Source organism: Myiozetetes cayanensis, unplaced genomic scaffold (assembly GCF_022539395.1).
Source record: "Myiozetetes cayanensis isolate MyiCay16 unplaced genomic scaffold, myiCay2020 scf6-25, whole genome shotgun sequence".
In the NCBI taxonomy this organism is placed as follows: Eukaryota; Metazoa; Chordata; class Aves; order Passeriformes; family Tyrannidae; genus Myiozetetes; species Myiozetetes cayanensis.
The window spans coordinates 611,176-632,370 of record NW_026087853.1 but is presented as its reverse complement, the minus strand read 5'-3'; the positions used below and the strand labels follow the sequence as shown (position 1 = coordinate 632,370).

General features: G+C 44.4%; 1 protein-coding gene across 1 annotated transcript in view; it reads right to left on the bottom strand.

The window, feature by feature from the left end:
* Positions 1-21,195, bottom strand: part of NIN (ninein) — a 60,080-nt gene that overhangs the window by 5,178 nt on the left and 33,707 nt on the right. Inside the window, 16 exon segments of the mRNA XM_050336104.1 lie at positions 4,769-4,960; positions 7,844-7,942; positions 8,263-8,412; positions 9,062-9,244; positions 10,022-10,168; positions 11,159-11,272; positions 11,799-11,921; positions 12,983-13,096; positions 13,424-13,639; positions 14,371-14,440; positions 15,274-15,399; positions 16,552-18,558; positions 19,274-19,479; positions 19,481-19,801; positions 20,053-20,174; positions 20,522-20,675. Coding sequence (XP_050192061.1) covers positions 4,769-4,960; positions 7,844-7,942; positions 8,263-8,412; positions 9,062-9,244; positions 10,022-10,168; positions 11,159-11,272; positions 11,799-11,921; positions 12,983-13,096; positions 13,424-13,639; positions 14,371-14,440; positions 15,274-15,399; positions 16,552-18,558; positions 19,274-19,479; positions 19,481-19,801; positions 20,053-20,174; positions 20,522-20,675 — 4,344 coding nt within the window.

The following is a 21,195-nucleotide window of genomic DNA, read 5'->3' as shown; positions in this document are numbered from 1 at the left end:
ACAAACTGCCTTGTACTTGGGAACTTTTTAGACACCGAGTGCAGGGAGATGGAGGCTTTATTTTAATGCCAGTTTGTGACTCTAATTCTAGGAGCTCATCTGGGAAGATCAGCTTGGAGAAAGCACCAACCTCCCCAAAAACCATACAGCCTCAAACTCCAAACCATCACGTGGGTGGGGGAGGATCAAGGAGAGACTGAGGGAGGAATGTTTCAGGTGGGTAATTCCTCATCTAAACCACCATCCAAAGATCCCCTTGTGGGGGTTTGATTGAAGCCCCCTCAACATTTGATTTGCTGGGACACCCAAAACTCTTTCAATCTGTGTATGGGGTTATACGATAATTCATTTTTATGGCAAAAATTAGAGTCATGCAGAAAACAGTTTTACAGCATGGCAGGAGCGGATATTTTTCTAGATTAAAAAATCAGCACAACCTTAAAGGGCTTTCTAGCCAAGTTATCATCAGTCATCCTTTGTAATTGGGTTGGAATTCCAAACCCTGGCTCATTATTCCACTTCTTAATGGCTGCAGGAGCCTCGAGTGAGTAGCTACATGGGCATGAAGAATTACAGTGCTCTCACTACCTGTGATCCCTATTTTTTGGGCTCTCAGTGGATCTGAGAACGTTCTCACCTTATATTTTTCCATGTTTAATAAGGAGTAAAAAAAAAACCCAAACAAACAGCTCAAGCAGTAGCTTTAAGGTCATTAAAGACAGGAGCAAAAAGACCTCGTCAACCACAAAATTGTTGATGGCTCTCAACTAGAAAATCATAGACCTTGAACAGGTGTTTTGCTGACCTATTAAAGCATTAACATTCTAATTTAATCAAGTAACTGGAGACAAAATAAAGACTACTCTGGAGTGTTATCCAAGAAACAAGTGTGTTAATAGTTTTCCCCTTTCTGGCACTGCCCTTTTACCCTTTAGGCCACACTGAATATGTCCATGTACTATGGAAATTCTTTACTTAAAATTTATAGGTACATCTGCTAAAGAAAATCTGAATATCTGCACTTAAAAACATCCCCACTACAGATCTCCCCAGAAATCCTGGTATGACCACCCTCAAAAGACAAATATTTCACCTCAAATGTGTTAATTCTCGTTCATGAAGCTGAAATTATCGATGCTACGAAGACAAGAGACGTCATGTTTAAAAAAAAAAGGTTTTATTTTTCATTTACATCCAAAAAAAAAAAGTCATCTTTCCCTGTTAAAAAGTTTATACATCTTATACAAAAATGCAGTATAAATACCCCAGATTTGCTTCAAATCTCATATAAAATTAGTAGCATTTGAGAAAAATAGGCTCTTTCCTCGCTGAACACAACTGCACATTTTAAATAACATAAATAAAGAGCATCTGTGTGACAAATTAAAAAAAAAGCTGCTTTTCTGAGCTTTCACAAAACAGCTTCTAGACAAAATAAATAAGAGGGAAAAAAAAATAACACCGCGGAGAGTCTTTTTTTTTTTTTTAAATAGCTTTTTTTTTTTTAAGGCAAAAAAAAAAAAAGCACAAAAATAATTCGATCCTCAAAGTTTCTCAGCTTATGCCAGTTCATGTTTTTTGTGTGTGTGTGTTTTTATATCATGGAAAAGGGAATCCTAAAGCAGCCAAAGCTGTCAGAGGTGCCCGATCCTCCGGTAGGAATCTGCATGCACTGCTCGCTGCTCCGGTAGCAAGGCCTAGGGAAAGAAGGGAAGTGGGATGGATACTTCAAAACCCTGATATCCACATTTTTTTCTGCACAGTAAATAAGTCTATTTCAAGCAAAAAAAAAAAAAAAAAAAAAAAATTTAAAATCACCAATACAAGCGATGCAGGACGGACAAAAACACACACACGGGAGAGGAAACACAGAATATCTGGTATTTTTGTTGCTCTAAATGAGTGTTAGCACTGCACAGGCACAGCTGGGAGGTTCAGGGGGTGTTTTTGTAGATTTAAGGGTTCTTGAAATGGCTCATCCAGGGTTTTCAAAAGGTCAATGGCAGTGATTAATTGCAAGGAGCAAAGTTTTTCAGAGGAAGTTATCTGCCACTATATATGTAATATACCCTCCATTTTTCCCCTGTGTAAAATACCCTCCATTTTTCCTCCTGTATAAAATACCCCCCATTTTTCCCCTGTAAAAAATACCCTCCATTTTTCCCCTGTATAAAATACCCTCATTTTTCCCTCTGTATAAAATACCCCCCATTTTTCCCTCTGTATAAAATACCCTCCATTTTTCTCTCTATATCACACCATATATATACCTTATATATATATCATACCTTATATACATCTCATACATTTTACATATAGATAAAAATATGTCCCCCATTTTATAGATAAAAATATATCCCCCATTGTATAGATAAAAATATATCCCCACAGTTTATAGATAAAATATATCCCCCATTTTAGAGATACAAAATATATCCCCCCATTTTATAGATAAAATATATCCCCCATTTTATAGACAAAAAGATATCCCCCATTTTATAGATAAAATTATATCCCTGCATTTTATACATAAAATATATCCCCCATTTTAGAGATACAAAATATAGACTGCATTTTAGAGATATAGAACACAAAATGCATTTTATACCTATAAAATCCATATAAAAAGTTTTCTATCTATAAAAATGATATCATACATTCCTTATATATAAAATCCATATATTTTTATATATATACACATGTATACATATACATACATATATATAGATAAAATCTTATATCTCATATGTGTATATATACACACACATATAATGTAAGATATATAATCTAATATTAATAATGTTATCTAATATATCTAAATAGTGTATTGACTATAATAAATATAAAATATAATATATAATAATATATATCTAAACTATTATCTAATATTAATATATATATACACACACACACACATATATATATGAGATTATATATATATAATCTCACAGGTTGCCAAGCAGCATTTGTGAAAAAATGTAGCCCAACTGACCTTTAAAAACTTTGCTTTTCTATTTTAAACCTAATTTTAATTCTTGCCCTCAGAGTGAACAAGCTCAGGGGCCTTGTGAGTCCCTTTCAACTGTGATTCTGTGATCCCATGAAATTTGAAATTTGAAATAAAGACCTGAAAAAGGGGGGGAAGTTGAGCAGCTCTGAGTACCCTGAACAAAAATCCAGGTTGGTTCTCAGAGAACTCTGGGAAATGTTGGCTCATGAAAGGGCTCCCAAATGTAGTTTTTGAGCAAGGAACGGGAGGGAAAAATATCACAACACCAGACACAGCAGGGACAGTCACTGGCAATTCAGAAGAGGCCAACACAGTAGAAACAGCTCAGGAGTTATAATTTAATTTAATTCAGTGAAAATTCAACATAAACCAGCAGCCTTTGGAGGAAAAGAGCTGGAAAGTGACTGCAAAATGAGCAGGAGCACAGACCACCACGCTCAAAAAACCAATGAAAACTGCAAGGCAGGATAAACACAAAATAATCCCATTTAAAAAGAAAAAAAAAAAAAGGAGAAGGATAACTTTGGATACCTCAGGATCTAAGAAATGCAAAAATGCAAAGCAGCAGCAAAAAAAATTTACACAGAAAGCAGGGAAGTAACCTGGCCTTGCACTCACTGGTGGAAAGGTGATGGAGAGGGGTTGGGATGAGAGTTTTCAAGGTGCTCAAGGGGACATTAAAATGGAAATAAAGTCAGCTGAATGTTAAGCCTTTGGAATCAGGATGGAGAAGAGAAGCCACCAGTGAGGATTAAAGCAGGATGTGCTCAGAGAAATGGCAAAGTTCACACAAACAAAAAACGTTGTGGCCTTGTTTATAACTGGAGAATGCACGTTTTTAGGAGTAAATTTAGAAACTTTTCTAGCAAAACCCGTGGAAAAAAAAACCTGTAGTTTTTTATCTAAGTTATTTAGAGCTTTATCTTTTCCAAGGAGATAAAGCTGTAATATTAATTTTAAGATGAAGTTATAATATTATTTTAAGACCTATGGCCTGAGCCAAAGATTTAGAAAAAAAAAAAGGATCATTTGGCAATCTCAGTCCAAAGTTTGTTACATAGGAGATGCAAATTTTTTATCTATTGCCTATAATTCAATTCTAATAAATAATTCAACAAAAAAATATGAATTTTACAAGCTAAAAAAAAAAAAAATCAGAACACCACTAAAAGTGACTCTGCCCACTAAGGGCAGCGGATGGAATTATCGTTCCTTGGAATTGGTTTTCCTTAGAAATGCCAACGTTGAAGTTTCTCTGTAGCATTAACAACCTTCTCCAAACAAATTGTTTCATGGCCAAATCATGAAGATTTGACCTTATAAAAAAACTGATTAATTTGTTTGTGTTCTGCTCTACAACAACTGCCAGAATTCCAGGTGACAAAACCAGCCCAAACTGGGATTTTACGGGATGGATCTGGCGTGGGATATCGCTCAAAATAATAGTTCCAGACTTTTAAAGCAACAAAAACCCTACAAACACAGGAGGATCAGAGGGAGAAAAGCCAGTTGAGTGTGGATGGGAGTGCTTTGGATCCCAAAAAGCTGAGGAGAACCTCGGAACAAAGATGTGGCTCAGGCTAAAGACGCTCAACAACATCACTGCACACATTTCTGATGGAACGAACGTTCATTTACACTTCTGAACTGGCATAAACGGAGAAGGGATCTCACCAGAATCAGGGGGGAGAAAAAAAAACCAACCCAAACCCACCCTTCAAGCTGAAAACCTATGGAGTGGAGGGAGCTCTGCTTTACCTGCTGCACGTTCGTGTCCGAGGGCCGAGCCTCGAGCTCCTCCTGAAGGCGCTGACTCCTCCTCTCCGCCTGGAGCAGCTGCTGCTGGAGCTGCAGGAACTGCTCCCTGGGCACCACGGCACAGCCCGGCTGCTGGAGCTCCCAGGAGTGCGGGCTCTGGCTACGCGTCCCGCTGGAGCTGGAGTGGAGCATCTGGAGAGGAGAGGGAGATTAAATCGACGCCATTGACGCTCCAAGATGTCAGGCTGCTCTCAGAGCTCTTGTGGGCGACAGAACTGGGCAAAAGAAGCTACTAAGATGACTTTTTCCAAGGGGAAAAAGAGGCAGCTACATGCAGTCCTAAGGGAATGGGAGCTCTGATCCAGTGTTTCACACCTGAGTTACACACAAATTCACCGGATTTCCGGTGAAACCCATCCAGCTTGAACTCAGCCCTTTTTAAGTTTTTGATTTTTATTTTAGCCTCCATCTTGGCAGCTCTTCTAAAAACGGCAACTTTTGCCAACAAGCAAAAGCACTGAAGTTGTGCTGGTTATTTCTAGTCTTTAATTTAGGATGGGGAGAGGATGTTCTCAAAGCACAACAAATCTTCAGTGCCGTCTATGTGATGCCAGCTGCTGCATTAAATTCAAAATTCAATATTTAAACCCCTGTGGATCTTTCCTTATGTTCACTACTAACTGTAGAAATATTGAGAGTTATGTCAGTCATAGGAAATAATTTAGATTTTTTATTTTTTTTTTTAGACTAAAGTAAAACCCAGGTGAAGTAACTCACAGTTTTACTAGTCTATAATACCAAAAAAATTCCAGACTTGCACAGTAAAAATCCCTGATGTTTCAGACAAGCTGATTTGCAGCTTGAATTTGTGTAACATCAGTAAATTTCTTCCCCAGCTGATCCCATAAATTCTCACTCTCTCACTCTCTCATCCCCAAATCGTTACTCTGTTCCCTTAGGAAAAGGTGAATAAGATTATCTGAGTAGTTTTAATTTCCCTTTCACAAGTGGTTTTAATTTCCTTTCACTCATGGTAAAATTAAGCCTCAGTGTGGAGGCTTATTTCAATTATTGAGTTCATCTATAATTTTATTTTACAGGGGTGCAGCTCTTCTGTCACCATCTCTGGATCTCTGCTGGCCCAGGCAAACAGAACAGAGATTTACAGGTACTTCAAAATTAAACTATTTGTATTATTTTAAGGTATTTGGGGGGAGGGTGTTTCTCTTGAATCAATTTGTCTGGAAAGGAGCTGTTCTCATCCTGACAATACGAACAGTGAAAATAATGAGCTTTTTTTGGGGCATTTCTTTAGGGGTTCCTGTCCTGCTGTGAAGCACAGGAGGATCTAATGAAGAAACAGTCAATCAGTGTTAACAGCATCTTAAAGACAAACAGCAGTGAAAAAATAATGAAAACAATCTAGTCCTGCTGTGTTTATCTGGGGGGAGAAAAAATAAAAGAAGAAAAAAAAAAAGAAGCAATAATGAACTTGCTAAACTATTGGGATGATGCCAAGGGGGATCACAGAGCAAGTTAATTTAAGGGTACATTGGACAGGCTGGTGGAAAAGCATGCAAGTACCAAAGTAAGTAATGCAAACACCTTCAAACCTCACAGTCAATGGGTTAGTAGGAAGCCACTGTTCATTTTCTCACTTTCAATTGGCATTATTTTTGACCTCAGTTGGGTTATTTCTCTCCATTTTTTTTTTTAGGCAGTGCCTGAGGAATTTTCAGGTTCTTGGGTGCCCGACAGCCAGAGTGAAAAAAATCAACACTGAAATGAATGGTGGCTCCTTTACTTAAAAAGATGCATGGAATAAAAAGAAAAACCCATCAAAAAAAAAAAAAAAGGAAAAGAAAAAGGAAATGTTTTCTCCATGCTATGGTGGTACATCAAAAACCATTGCTCTACCTTCGCACACTATTTCAGAAAGAGAACTGCACCCTTCTCTGCTACTTCCAACCACTGAGCTCTAGCCAGGTTAGCCACGAACAAAAGGAGAACAGGCACAAAAGAGAGAGTTAGAAGGCACAAAATGTTACACCAAACCTGCCTGGAAAACGTTAACGGGGGGGAACAAAACCCTGCGTGTCTGAAAGGCACATTTTAGCAGAAAACACAATTCCCTGCTTGGTGCTTACACTGAAGGGTTTCAACGGTGCTTGGCATTTTCCCAAAGCTTAGTTAAGGCTCTATAAATAAAAGCAGGGGGGAAAATGAACAGCCTTTTCATTAAATTGTCAAAAATCTCGTATTTACTAATTAAGTTTTCACAGTTTTATAACCAATTACATCGGATATCCAGCGTAACGTTTCCTGTTTGCTGCCTTGATGAGAAGCACAAAGTCTTCTAACAGGGTGTTGTAAAAGCCTCATCTGGAAGATGCTCTGATTTATTGCAAGAGCCAAAATTGTGGGCTTCTTTTTTTTTTTTTTTTTTAATGTTATGTTTTAAACTCAAAGCCAGGACAATCAACTGAGAGAACTCAGAGGTCTGGGCTGACCTGAAGGTTCACAATAAACATTGTTAAGCTCTGCCCATTCCAAGGACTCCTCAGAGCTTACACAGTTTTAACATCCAGCATAATTTGCAGCCTTTGGAAGGATCTCAACTGGAAATTTCAGAGGCATGAGTGGAAACGACAGTAAAATGTACAAATTGTTAATTTATCACAATCAGGATAAGATTACAAGGCTTAAATTCAGCAAATCGCTCCCACAGCAAATAAGAACAAGTTTCTCCATTAAGAGCAGCATCACACAAATATTAGTCAGGAAATTGGAGGTGACACATTTTAGGAGGGAAGGGGGAAGAGTTTGCCCTGCCTCACAAGGTTCTCTGCTGTTTGATTTGACATCTGAAGCCTCATGTGAATTATGATAAACCACAACGTTTGTCACACTCACATCTTGGCTATGGAAGATGAAGATAAATATTAGGAGAGATTAGTTCTTCCAGTGTCAATTAGTTTTCTCTGTTTCTACATATCTAGAAGTTGTTTTAAAGCAAATCTACAGACAGAGTGAGACTGGGATGAAGGCCCAGAGTCAACACTGATTAAGAAGTACCTCCATTAACTGATCATCCAGCTTGACTTGCTTTTTCCTTAGCCCTTCATTTTCTGAGCTGGTCTCCAGTTCACGTTCAAGAGAATTCATCTGACTGATCTATCAGAGACAAGAGAAGTGTCCTTAGAAAAAGCAGCAGTGTCTTATTTTATCTGATTTTTAATTTTTTTCTCCCCAATACTAAAGTCACGAACCATTAAATATGAAGACAATTCAAGATTAAAAAAAAAAAAAACCAAACAAGTAGTACTTGGACAAATGTGATGCTTTGCCACAAGTGAATGCCACCCTGCAGATGCACAGGGCACAGTCAGCTCTTTTGGGACAGGGTTTTTTTTTAAAAAAAGAGACAAAAAGCACAAAACTCTGAAGAAAAGAACAAAGTTACAGCTTCTGTCACTTCCTCAGCCCAAACTGACCTTCCTGTTTGCAGATGACAGCTCCTTCTGCAGCTGTTCACACTCCCTCTTCAGGCTCAGTTTCTCCTGCTCTATGGCTTTGACGATGCCTGACTGGCTTTGGTGCTTTTGGTGCTTTAGGGAAAGGATTGTGGATTCCAGCTGTCGGATCTAAAGAGAAGAACAAGTGTGGAAAGGTGTTCCAGGTGATCCAAAAAAATCTGATTGCATCCACTTCATCTAAAATACTGAGTACCAATTGATTTGGGACTCCGAATCACAGACTGGTTTGTGTTGGAAGGGACCTTAAAGACCATCTTGTTCCAACCCTGCCATGGGCAGGGACACCTTCCACTAGCCCAGGTTGCTCCAAAAGCCCTGTCCAACCTGGCCTTGGACACTTCCAGGGATCCAGGGGCAGCCACAGCTTCTCTGGGCAAATCTGGGGTACTTCTGACATTTGAGCTTTGAGCATCTTCTCCTTCTTTCCCTTTCCTTCTTTCCCTTCCTCCCCCCCATAATCTGCCTATTACCGTGAACCAAGAAATCACACAAGAACGCTGGGAATATTAAGAATCTTTTCTTAAAAGAAAAAAAATGAAAGGGTGTTAACTGGGAGTCAGACCAGAATTAACAAGATTTTCTTTTAAAGAAGAGAAATACCCTAAGAGTGCTGTGGAGTTTCCCTCTCTGGAGATACTCAAAACCTGCCTGGATGTGATCCTGCTCTGGATCAACCTGCTAGAGCAGGTGGGTGATCTCCAGAATTCCATCCCAACCCCGGCCCTTCTGTGATCTGTCCCCCCCTTGCTCCAGTTACCTTCTCCCTGGAGTGAGCCAGGTCTGTTTTAGTGCTCTGCACTTCCCTCTGCAGCCTCTCGTTCTCCTGCCTGAGCAGGCCCTGCTCCCGATCCATCGGCTGCTCCTCCGGTTCCTCCCAGCGCATCGGCCCCCGCTGGTCCTGCAGCCCTGGGGAAGGCACAGCCCCTTCCAGAACCCGGTTCTTAAGACAGACAGAATTGCAGGGTTAGGCCTTAAAACAAAGAAGCAGATATTTCCTCTGTTCAGGAGGGTTTTAAGGAGACCTTTGGTACCTGCAGGCTCTAAAAGTCGCAGGATTCCCGTTTTTCCTCCCAGCCTACAGAGTTTTCTCCTAAGAAACCCCAACGTGCAAAGCCCAAGTGCTTCCCTTCACTGAAATCGTGGGTAATAACTCAGTGCAGAACAAGGGCACAGAGTTCAGCACCACAAAAAAAAAAGCAGCAATCTGTGCTCTGTTTGGAGCAAAACTGGGCTCAGTATTATTTATTACTCAGTTATAATTTAGTTCTTCTTGTATGATTCTGAAACAGCCTCTTCTCCACGTGGACATTAAATATTCCTTAATTACACGGCAAAGAAGCCAAATTACCAACTAAATCCATAATACCAATCCCAAGACTGCTGTCTACAACCTCCTCCAGTTACAGACCCTCACTGGTTCAGAGAGGCCGGGGTAATTCTCTACCTTTCAAACCTAAGCTGGACTGGAAATCAGATCCTCAGTCGATTAGTTTGTTAACTTTTATAGCTGATAGGTGCAAATTCACACATCACCCACAGAAATGGGGTTTTATTTTTTGCCAAAAGGTTTCTTTCAGGGAAGGATGGCAAAACTCAGATTGACCTTTACACTCGACACTTAAAATAGAAAGTTTTCTAAAAGTCAGTTTAAAATCTGCACATTATATACCATATACAATAACTGCAGTTATCTTTTGAGGCCCCTGAAGCCCTTTACCTTTTCGCTGGTGCTCTGCAGTTGCTTGTGCAGCGACACCACCTCTTGTTCCAGGGCTTCCTTCTCCTGCTGCGTCACCCGCAGGTCGGATTTCAGGCGGGACACTTGGAGGTTGGTGCTCTGCAGGGTTTCATCGAGGCTCTGCACCTGCAACGAGCAGCAATCAGCTTTGCTGGGCCAAGATCTCTCGTGTGTGGACCGGGTGGCACACGTGTTTGGGATCTCTGATGGAAGCAGCGAAGGTACAACGCTGACAACCCCCTTTGGAAACGGTAAATTGGAGTCTCTGTCTCCAACTCCCTGACAGGAGGGTGGAGACAAGTGGGAGGTCAGGCTCCGCTCCCAGGGAACAAGTGGACACGAGGAAATGGCCTCAAGTTGTACCAGGGGAGGTTTAGATTGGGATATTAGGGGAAATTTCCTTGTGGAAAGGGTTGTCCAGCCCTGGCACAGCTGCCCAGGGCAGTGGTGGTGTCCCCATCCCTGGGGGGATTTAAAAGCTGTGCGGATGTGGCACTTGGGGACACTTGGGGTCAGTGGTGGCCTTGGCAGTGCTGGGGAATGGCTGGACTCAATCTTAGAGGGCTTTTCCAGCCTTACAACCCTATCATTCCAAATGATTTTCCAACTTTCTGTTCCAGGTTAGCAGCCATCCACTTTGCATACAGACACAAGGCTGCATTTAACAGAGACACCTTCCAGCCCTGAACATTTGCTGGGATGTGCTGGAAGAGAAGATTTCCCTTGAATTATTTATTCTTCCCTGGCAGCCCAGGAATGCTCAGCCAAGCAGCCAGATAATCACACCCCTCTCTCCTGCACCAGCAGAGCAGGAGCAGAGTTTCTGCAGTATTTTAGGAGCAACCAGGCAGAGTGAATTGGCAAAAGTAACTTGGCTGTGGATGCAAAACAGCATCACTTTTTTTTTTTTGAGAGCAGGGAGGAAAAGTCCCTTGTTCCATTTAGGAGCTTCCTCTTGTCCTTTAGGAACATCACTTTGCAAGCCCATCAAAGCAGCTCCGCACCTTTGCACACATCAGAAAGGGGTTTTAGTGAAAAGAAAGCACCAGGAGAGGTGATCAAAATGCTTTTTAACTGGGGCTTTAACAAACAAACAAACAAATCACTGTTTTGTACCTTTTCCTGGGAGATGGTGAGCTGTGCTTTCAGTGCCTGACTCTGCTGCTCCCAGGATTTCTGCTCCTGCTTCAAGCTGCCAACTGCACTCTCCAAGCAGCTGACCTGAGCCACCTGCAAGGAGATGACACGGGGAAGCCTCACTCAGGATTTTCCCTCACTCAGTTCGACTTTGAGGGTTAACCCAGAGGGAGTCACAGCCACGCAGAGCATGCAGACAAAAAAAAACCCCTCAAGCTCCCAGCCTGAATTTCCACACAACAGGATCGTTATTTACAGCGTTGCACATGAGTTACTCTGCCCAAGTGCAGAGTTACAGTGTGTTAAAGCTGTAAATAAAAGTCCAAGAACACTGTCTCCCTTGTCCTGCTGCAGTATTTATACCCAGGCCTCTCTTCACTGCAACGTTTGGAATTTTCTCCACAATTAAATTACAGTAAAGCTGTGCTCCAGAATTTAAGCTTTCCTCTCTCAGACCAGCTAGGGGAAAAAAAATAAAAATAAAAAATCAGGCAGTGGTAATTCAGCCTTTATCTGGCTTGAGGGTAAGGGAAAAAAATGATCCAAAGTAGTTTTACATGCGATGGTGATACATAAAGACACAAGAATTTTAAGAGATGTGGATTTGCAGCTCTCTTACCTTATCAATACATCTGTTCAGTTCCTCACTCAGGGCTTCCTTCTCCTTCTGCAGCTTCTCATTTTTCGTCATTAAGTTCGAAACTTCATTTTGGAGGTCAGAGAGATCAGGGCACCTGGGCAGCTGTGGGAAAGCAAACCCCTCACAGTTGCAAAACCACGACACAGGGGCAGCCACAGCTTCTCTGGCCAACCTGTGCCAGGGCCTGCCCACCCTCCCAGGGAACAATTTCTCCCTAATAATTAATCTAAATGGACATGTCTTAAAATACATGGAGGGAAAACCACTGTACTCCTGACTTCTGAGCCTTTTCCCAACTGAGCACTCTGCCTTCTCCCAGGCTCTCCTGCCTTCCCTCACTCCATCTCCTGCCTGTAATTCCATCCAGCCACAACTCACTCATTACTGAACAGGCCTCAGCTGCTTTTGCTTTTTAAGACCATTACCTACCCTGAGCACTGGGTGTCTCAAAATGAGTGGTTTGCACTGCCCAGAAAATGGCTTTGTGGAGCCCTGATCAGGGAGGTGGCTCATTTGTAGCCTTCATTATCTGTGTTTATTAGCACCTATTTACAGCCAGTTGAACTGTGCTTACACAGGAGATAACTGAGCCCTCCAGGAAATTATCTCCACCCATTATCTCCAGATGGATTTAGCAACGGGAATCCTCTCTGAGAGGACATTCTGGAAGAGCTCAGCCCTTAAATGGATATCACCAATTACACAGGGAAATGTTCTCCTGTGGATCCCATTTGCCCTCTCTATTCCTTGACCAGAGCTTTAAATCTTTGTGCTTACCAAAGCTTCTCCCTGTAGATCCACCACTCCCAAAAAAAACATCTTTTGGCAAAGCCTAAGTGAGCCCAACCTTATTTGAACAACTGTGCATTGTTTCAGTGACACTGCTTCAAGAGGAGTCACATTCCTTTACTTTTATGACCTTTCCTTAAGGAAATAAACTTTTCTCGACCCAGAGATGGTGAGAATTATCTGACAGCACTCAAATGGAATCACAAAATGGTTTGGGTTGGAAGGGATCTTAAAGTCCATCCCGTTCCACCCCCTGCCATGGGCAGGGACACTTTCCACTAGCCCAGGTTGCTCCAACCTGTCCAACCTGGCCTTGGACACTTCCAGGGCTGGGGCAGCCACAGCTCCTCTGGGCAATAGGATGCCATCCATACCTGTTTTGTCTTCTCCAGCTCCTGCTTGAGGATGTGGTTCTCCTGCTCCATCAGATGAGCCTGAACCTTCATCTTGGACACCTCCATCTCCAAAGACGACACCAGATTTGAGGACTGCAAGAAGAAAAGGGCTCAGATTTCAATTCAGGAGACTCACAGAGCACCAAGGGCCAAGCAGAGGATGCTGCAGCCAGTGAGAGTGGACAGAGCTGGGGTGGCACTGGATGAACTCAACAGCCATGCTGGGGAGTGCAGGGAAACATTTGGCATCATTTTCTAGGCCAACCTGCACACTTTCACCTCCTGGCTTTTGGCTGCTGCCAGGCTTTTCTTCCTGCCCCTGAACTTAGCAAAGTTCAGCTCTGAACCCCCCCACCCCCATCCCAAGACAGGGATGCCCATTCCAATTGGAAGTCCAATTGTCCCAGTATAATCCTGTACCTTTATTTTGGAGTTTTCCAGTTCCTGTTTCAGTACCAGTCTCTCCTTTTCCCATTCTTCCAGGGTACACTTTCCCTCCTCCCTCTCCTTTTGCTCCAGCACCCTTGCCAGCTGCTGATTAAGATCCTGCACATCTGCTTGATTTTTGGAGTTCCTCTGGCTCAGTTCTGTATTTTCAGAGTCCAGCTGTTGGTTCCTGGTCTTCAGATCTGCCACCTGAGGTGGGGGGGGGGGACAGCAGTGTCAGCTATGACTGATTTTCCACTGGGAACGAGGTCTTTAACATCTCCTTTCTATTGGGGTGATTAAAGATCTGCCAAGTGTCACTCCAGCAGTGACTCTGACCAGTTAATTGGCCTTAATTAGACCAATTATATCAGTCACCCAGCACAGCACCCCAGCTGATGTGGATTTTGAGGGTTGTCCTAGGAGGTTATTCTAAGAAGAATTTCCCTCAGCAATACTGAGAGGGGGACATGAATGTAAAAGCTACTTAAGCCTTCTAGTTTGGCCAGCAGAACAAACCACCCTTAAAATAAAAGCAGCAATCCCATGGATAACAACAGCTGGCAGCATTCCTGGACCCAGCCAGCTGGGAAACAAGCAGAGGCTGAGTCACATCATCTCCATTTCCCATCATCTTCCATTTGCTACTGCAAAGCATTACCCACAAAGGCTGCAAACCAAAGATTTAAACTTTGTGTTTCTACGAAATAAACTTTCCAAGTTGACTTTGGAAAGGGCTGCCTGTGAGCTGGGTAATTACAGCTGTTGTGTTCTGAGCAGGTCAAACAAGCCTCAAACCAACCCCAGGGAGATAATAAGGACAGTTATCAAAGTTTACATTTATAAAATGGTGGTTTTCTGCCAACTTTCTGACCACCCAAGGAACAGTTTTTATGCAGTGATGGTTTCTAGAGAGAAGGTTCTGGGTTCTGAGCACCCACCTGCTTTTTCAGGTTCTCAACCATCTTCTGTACAGCCACTTTCTCCTTCCTCACGGCCTCTATCTTTTGCCTAAGGAAAAAAAATAAAAGCTCATTAATGTTAAAATATTGTTAACACTTGTTAATATATTAATTAAGATAGGACAAGAGGACACAGCCTCAAGTTGTGTTGTGGTTGGATAGCAGGAAAAATTCCTTCACTGAAAGGGTTGTCAAGCCCTGCCACAGGCTGCCCAGGGGAGTGGTGGAGTCCCCATCCCTGGAAGTGCTCCAAAAACACATGGATGTGGCACCTGGGGACAAGGTTTAGTGGTGGACCTGGCAGTGCTGGGTTAATGGGTTGGACCTGATGACACCTTGGAGGTCTTTTCCAACCTTAATGATTCCACCATGCTAAGAACGAGCTGTTTTTTAGCATCGCCAGAAATGCCAGTTCTGGATATTTATTTATTTATTGCTCAGCATCACTGCTTTGAGTAAGCTTGGCAGGAACTCAGTCCCTCAAGGTGCCCCATGGAGGTCTTTATTCTAGAGAAGGGAAGAGCAATCCCAGGATCCCGGATGGTTCTGCGCTCCTCGGAGACCAAATGACTGGAAGGATCTGCCACGTGCGCCCTCCCCTGCCTTGGCTGGAGCACAAATAATGGCATCAGGTCAGCTCCTAAGCAGCTCCTGTGCCTGTGGGTGTTACTGGGTCATCTCAATGCCTAAAGCTAAATCCTGGCTGCCAGGAATGGGCAGGGAAAAGGATGAGGAACAGCCTTTCCAACAGCGCCACCAAATAAGCCCATTTGTGAGAATATCCCACACGTGAAGGAGCTCGGAGAGGAGGGATAAACCCACTCTACTGCACCAACAGCCTGAGGGCACCACAGGGTACGTGCTCCCCCAGGGAATTCTCACCTCATTTCCTCCCTGGATCCGTTGAGCTCCCTCAGTTTCAGGCTGGAAGCGCTTCCTTCCTCGTTCAACAAAGTCACTTCGTTTTTCAGGACGGCGTTTTCTTCCCGGAGCTTCTCGGCCTCGCACCTGGGGCGGAGAGAGGAGACGATGAGAGCAGTTCCTGCCTAACCAAAATCCAGGGAGGAAAAAACGTCCCCCAGGCCCAAGATACCTGTAATGCTTCAAAATAAAGCTGCAGCAGACTCATTTTAAGTATAAATGGTATATTCATACCTCACATTTCTTCAATAAGAGCGCTCCCCGGTTGGTTAAAAAAGGGGGGCTTTTTGGGGCATGTTTTTGTACAGTTAAAAATCTAAAAAGCTTCTGTATCTTTCAGTCCTTAAGATATAAATAACTTCACGCCACAATATGCAGATTGCCAGGAGAGCAAGTTGTTTTCCCCAACTGGAACTCAGAATTCTGGGAACTGCACTGATGGAAAGGGTCTTTTCTGTCCTCAGGCGACTGCACAGAAATAACTCAGCCATTGCACAGCACCTGAAAGAACAATTTCCTGCAGGAAGCTGGTGCTGAAAAATAATTAATCTGCTTGTAGCCACTTTATCCATTAAAAAAAATTTAAAATCCTTGCTGAAATACAGCACTTACAAACAAGTAAGTAAAACCTATGATATTCTCTGTGTTATAATGGTATTTACCATATCAAACACCTCATTGGGGAAAAAAAAAAAGTCACTATAATTCTCTTGCATTGGCTTAAATATTGAGGGAAAACAGAAGCCCTTTTGGCATTTCAAAGTACCGTAATTTTCTAAGCATTAAAGTGAAATGCTGCGAAAAATAGGAGCTATTTCATCATTCCCAGCAACTCTCAGGACTAGGAGGGAACAAACGGAGCAAAGTGATATTAGTACGAGCTAAAAGCATTCTGGAAGTGTTACCATGGATTTTGGGCACGGAAACACGGGGGTTTGATGAGCTACACACTGCAATGGTGACCACATCCACGGGACAGCTCGGCAGGTCGTTCCTGGTCTCACCGCTCAGGGTTAGGTCGTGGTCAGGGAGAGAAGCCACGCGCATTCATTTATTTATTTACGTGTTCCAACGGTGGTTATCCAGGATTAGAGGAGTTAGGAGTCCGTGGCACTGATTGCTACTCGAGAGTTAGACTAAGAGTGGTTAATAAGGCGGGAGCCGTGCGGAGCGCCAGGCGGGATCGGGGTTAGTGCGGCTACGGCGCGTCGGGTTAGCGGCGCCGCGAGGCTACGTTACCTCAGGAGATCGACCTTCTGCTGCAGTTCAGTGCACGTGCTCTGCAGGCCCTGCGTCACCACGCTCCTCTCCTCGCCCTCGCAGTTTGGGACACCCAGAGCAGCCGCTCTCTCCTCCTGGTCGGGCTCCCGTGGCTCCCTCTTTTCCGCCAACGCTCCTCTCGCCGCGCCGTTGCTTCGGGAATCGTCTCGCTGACCTGGGAACGCTGGGGGATGTTCTTCCTGCTTCCCATCTCCTGTGTCACTGTGCAGATCTGTGCTTCCTTGAGGGCTTTGTTCTTGGACACCTTCCAGTTCCGTGATGTTTTGGAGGAGCTCTGTGTTTTCCTCCTTGAACTTGATGCTTTCCAGCTCACTTTCTTCCCGTCTGCAATGAAGGCTTCTCAGCCTTTGCAGGTTGTCTTCTAGCACTTTATTCCTTTCAATTAACTGTATCATTTCAGCTTTCAGATCCTCGTTTTCCACCTGAATTTCTTCCTGTAGTGACAGAAGCTCAGCCTGTGCCATGGATCTGTCTTCCAACTCTTCGACCCTTTCCCAAAGCTGAGCTATAACACTCTTCAGGTCACCATTTGTTGATCCAGGAGCGTGATCCGACAGGGAAGAGGCTTCACTCAGTTCTTCAGCCTTTTCAAGCTCAACCTGCAGCTTCAAAGCATCAGAAACAAATCCTTTATTTTTGGGAGCTATTCTGCCATTTAGCAGAGGAACCTTCTGCAGTTTAACATCGTTGGGCAGCATTTTTGCTCTGGGAACTTTCTCGAGATCCCTCTGTTTTGGCAGCAGAGGCACCCATGAAGGCAGCTCTCGGTCCCTGTCACAATCCTCATTGCCATCAGCATCCTGAGCTGCTTCACTTCCTTGTATCCAACACCCCTGTGCCCTGAGTGAGTTGTCACCTGCTCCGGCTTTCGCACGTCCTTCCTCCAAATCTGAATCCACCTCCGTCAGATCTTCCAGGTCTGTACTATCACCCTCCAAAGGCAGAAGGACATTGGAATCCATTCCCTTCTCTGCATCTTGACAATCACTGGGCAACCCTTCAAAACTGGGATCTGTTCCCTCTGGTTCTGAGCCAGAGTCGGAGCAGCCGGGACTGGGAGGTCGTTCCCGCTCCGCAGCTCGGAGCCGGTGCCGCAGTCTGAGGATCTGGGCAGCCATCCTGACATTCTCCTTCACAGCCTGCTCGTGCACCTTCTGCAGGTTTTGGAGAACTTCTGCATCATCCCCCAGAGCTGCTGTACCAGGGCAAGAAGCAATTTTGCTCTTGGCTTTTGCGTACTTGCTCTCCAGGGCCCTGTAGTGGCTCCGCAGGGCGGAAAAGCCACGCGCCTCCCACTGCAGTTTCTGGATTTTCCCTCGAAGGGCTGAGATTTCCAAGCTCATCTCTGCCTTTTCTGTCTCTGCCCTTGCACAAATGTCTTTGTTTAAACTCTCCAGAGCAAGAAGTCTGGAGTTGAGCTCCTCTTTCTCCTGCTTATACTCACTGTCCAGTCTCTCCAGCTTCTGCCTAACCAGCTTGCCATTTTCCTCCACCATGGATATTAACTCATCTTTGTCCCTTAGCTCTTTTTCATGGTCGTTTTGGAGCTGGGCTATTTTCCCACTCAGTTTTTCCTCCTGCTCCTCGGCAGCGCTCCTCAGGTCTCGCAGCTCCTTCTCCAGCTGCTCCCTCTCGCACACCAGCTTGTTCACCTCCTCCTTGAAGTTCTTCTCCAGCAGATCCCTCTCCTGGCTCAGGGCAGAAGAAACAGCCTTCTCCTTTGCCAGGCTTTCCTTCAGGTGCTCGTGGGCTTCAGCCGCCTCCTGAGCGATTTCATCCCTCTCGAACTCCCACTGGGATTTCTCCTCCCTCCGCTGCTCGGCAAGTTCACGCAGCTCCCGCTGGTACCGACCTTCCAGGCTCTGCAGGGTTTCTTCATATTTGCTCACAAGTGTTTGTGTGTCCACTGAAAACTGGCTTTGTGCATGAGAGGCTCTTCTGTTATAGTCACTTGCCATTTTATTCCTAAACGTGGTTAATATAAAATATTACTAAGCTTTGGGCGACCTCAAAGAGATTCAAAAATGGCTTTTTGACTAAAACGAGCTGGAAAAATCTCTTTTTCACTGAGTTTCACACTATTGCACGGGTGTTTCTGAGAGCTAAAGTTAAAACTGAGGCTATTTGGTGAAACTTCAAAAAGGAAAAGGTTTGGGAAAGTGTAAAAACTCCTGAAATGTCCTCAGAAAAGGTTTCATGGGCACTGTGTGCCCCTTTTGTTCCTCTGCTCAGATTTGTGGGGGTAGATGTTTTTACCCTCATCTCCCTCGTCACCCCAGGATGGTTTCAGTTGCTTTTGACACGTGATGTTTGCTAAAAAAAAAGGCATTTCTCAGCCATCCCTTTCCTTCTTCAGCAAAGAACTCTGAAACCCCAAATGTTTTAGGAGGATTTGTAAAGCCCAGGGATCCTGAACAGACCACAAGTTAATCACGCCTGGTTGTGCTTCAACACCATCACTGCCTCTGGGCAAGCTAAAAATCAACATAAACATCTGCTTGAGAAAGGTCAGAAGGAAGAAAAACCCCTGGTGAGCAGCCCAGCGCTGTGGAACAGAACAGGGAACAACAGCGTGCGGTCAGAACGCTCGGAATTAAACGTCACGGGTTCATCTGCACCGGGCCCGCCTTGGCCACCACACCAAGCCATGGGGGACCATCCCCACCCGCCTGACACTCACCTCTCCTCCTCCAGCTGCTGCTCGTGCTTCCTCAGCAGCTCCTGCTGCAGCTCTTCCTTCTCCAGGGCGTGCACCTCTGCCAGCCTCTTCAGCTGCTCGTGGAAGCCGCGCTCCAGCTCCCCCTTCTCCTCCTGCAGCGTCCGCACCAGGACTCGCGTCTTCTCCTCCGCCCAGACGCCGTTTTGGATCAGCTCTTCCCGCTCCTGAGCTGAACTTCTCGTTCAGCTGCTCCAGCCTGGCTCTGACGTCCTCCTCGTGCTCCTGCCTCAGCAGCTCCTGCAGGTTGGCCTTTTCCTCCTCGAAGCGCATCTGCAGTTTGTTCTTCTCGTCGCTGTGTTTGCGGTCGAGCTCCTCCTGCTGCTCCCTGAGCGCTGCTGCCTCTCCCTGCAGCTCTGCTATCTGAGTTTTGAGGCCAGTGATCTGCTTTTCCATGGCATTCATCTCTTGGGAGTGCTTCTTCCTCAGGTCCTCTTGCTCCTTCTCCCAGTGGGCTTTTGTCTCGTCCAGCTGCTTTTCATAATGGCTCACCTACGAAAGGAGAACAGGTTGGATTAATTAATTTCCCACAGAGTATCCTACAGAGATGTTTTCCCCTCAATATTTCCATCTTATAGTTTTACATGTACACTTTACTGAACCCTTTGATTTACACATCAGCATCTCATGTTGATTTCCCCTGCAAAGCTTTGTTTATTTTTGTTTATATTTTATTTATCAGAGAGTCCCAGAACGGTTTGGGTGGGAGAGGACCTTAAAGACCATCTCATTCCAGCACTTACCGTGTCTTCAAGCTCCTGTTTGAGGTGATAGAGATCCCTGTGATGTTGCTCCTTCATTTGCTCAATAGCCATTTCTGCCTCTATGCTCATATTTAACGGGTTACAGTCTTCTGAACCGAGTCCTTTAGAAATAAAAATCAGATAACAATAACTTATATCAGTATAAAAACGTTACTCATATACTATATAAATATATATATCATTTTCTACAGAATTATTTCATCCATTTAAATTTGTTTGGGCAGCCACTTGCAGCTCTCAGATTCCCACCACACGCACAGACAAGTGACTGCAAATATTAATTTCGGCTTTAAACATCACCCAGCAGCCATATTCCAAATGAACATCAAATGTCAAAACAGAGGTGCTGATCAAGTCTCACTGGGGAAGGTTTTTATGGAACTGCCTCCAAGATGTTACCATAAACGCCTACAACGCAGCCCTTGGTCCTGCAGGAGCTGTTCTTTACCTTGGTCAGGCTCAATCCCGCTGTTGCCGTGACTCTTCATGTCGATCTCAAACTCCTCCGACAGGGAATTTTTCAGGGAAGGCCTGAGCACTTTGCCCTGGGCCCGGTACTCCTCCAGCTCCGAGTGCAGCTCATCAATCTGGTCCTGCAGCTCCTGAGGGGGAGGAAAAGGAAATCTGAGTGAAAGGAACCAAAGCAGCTGAGCTTCCAACCCATCAACCCGTTCCCACTTAGGTGGGAATTACAGTAGGGAAAGACTTGTCAATAATCCATTGTGCCACAGTCATCCTCCTATCAGTGAAACAACAAGGGGGAATGGCTTCCCACTGCCAGAGGGAAGGGAGAGATGGGATATTGGGAAGGAATTGCTGGCTGGGAGGGTGGGCAGGCCCTGGCACAGGTTGCCCAGAGAAGCTGTGGCTGCCCCTGGATCCCTGGAAGTGTCCAAGGCCAGGTTGGACAGGGCTTGGAGCAACCTGGGCTAGTGGAAGGTGTCGCTGCCCAGGGTAGGGTGTGGAATGAGATGAGCTTTCAGGTCCCTTCCAACCCAAACCATTCTGGGACTCTATGATGATTCTGTGATGCAAAATTCCCAAAGGTGAAAGTGTATCGTGCTCCAGGCACCTTTCACTTGATTCCTTCTTCCTGTGACCTTTTACTAAACAGCAGGAACC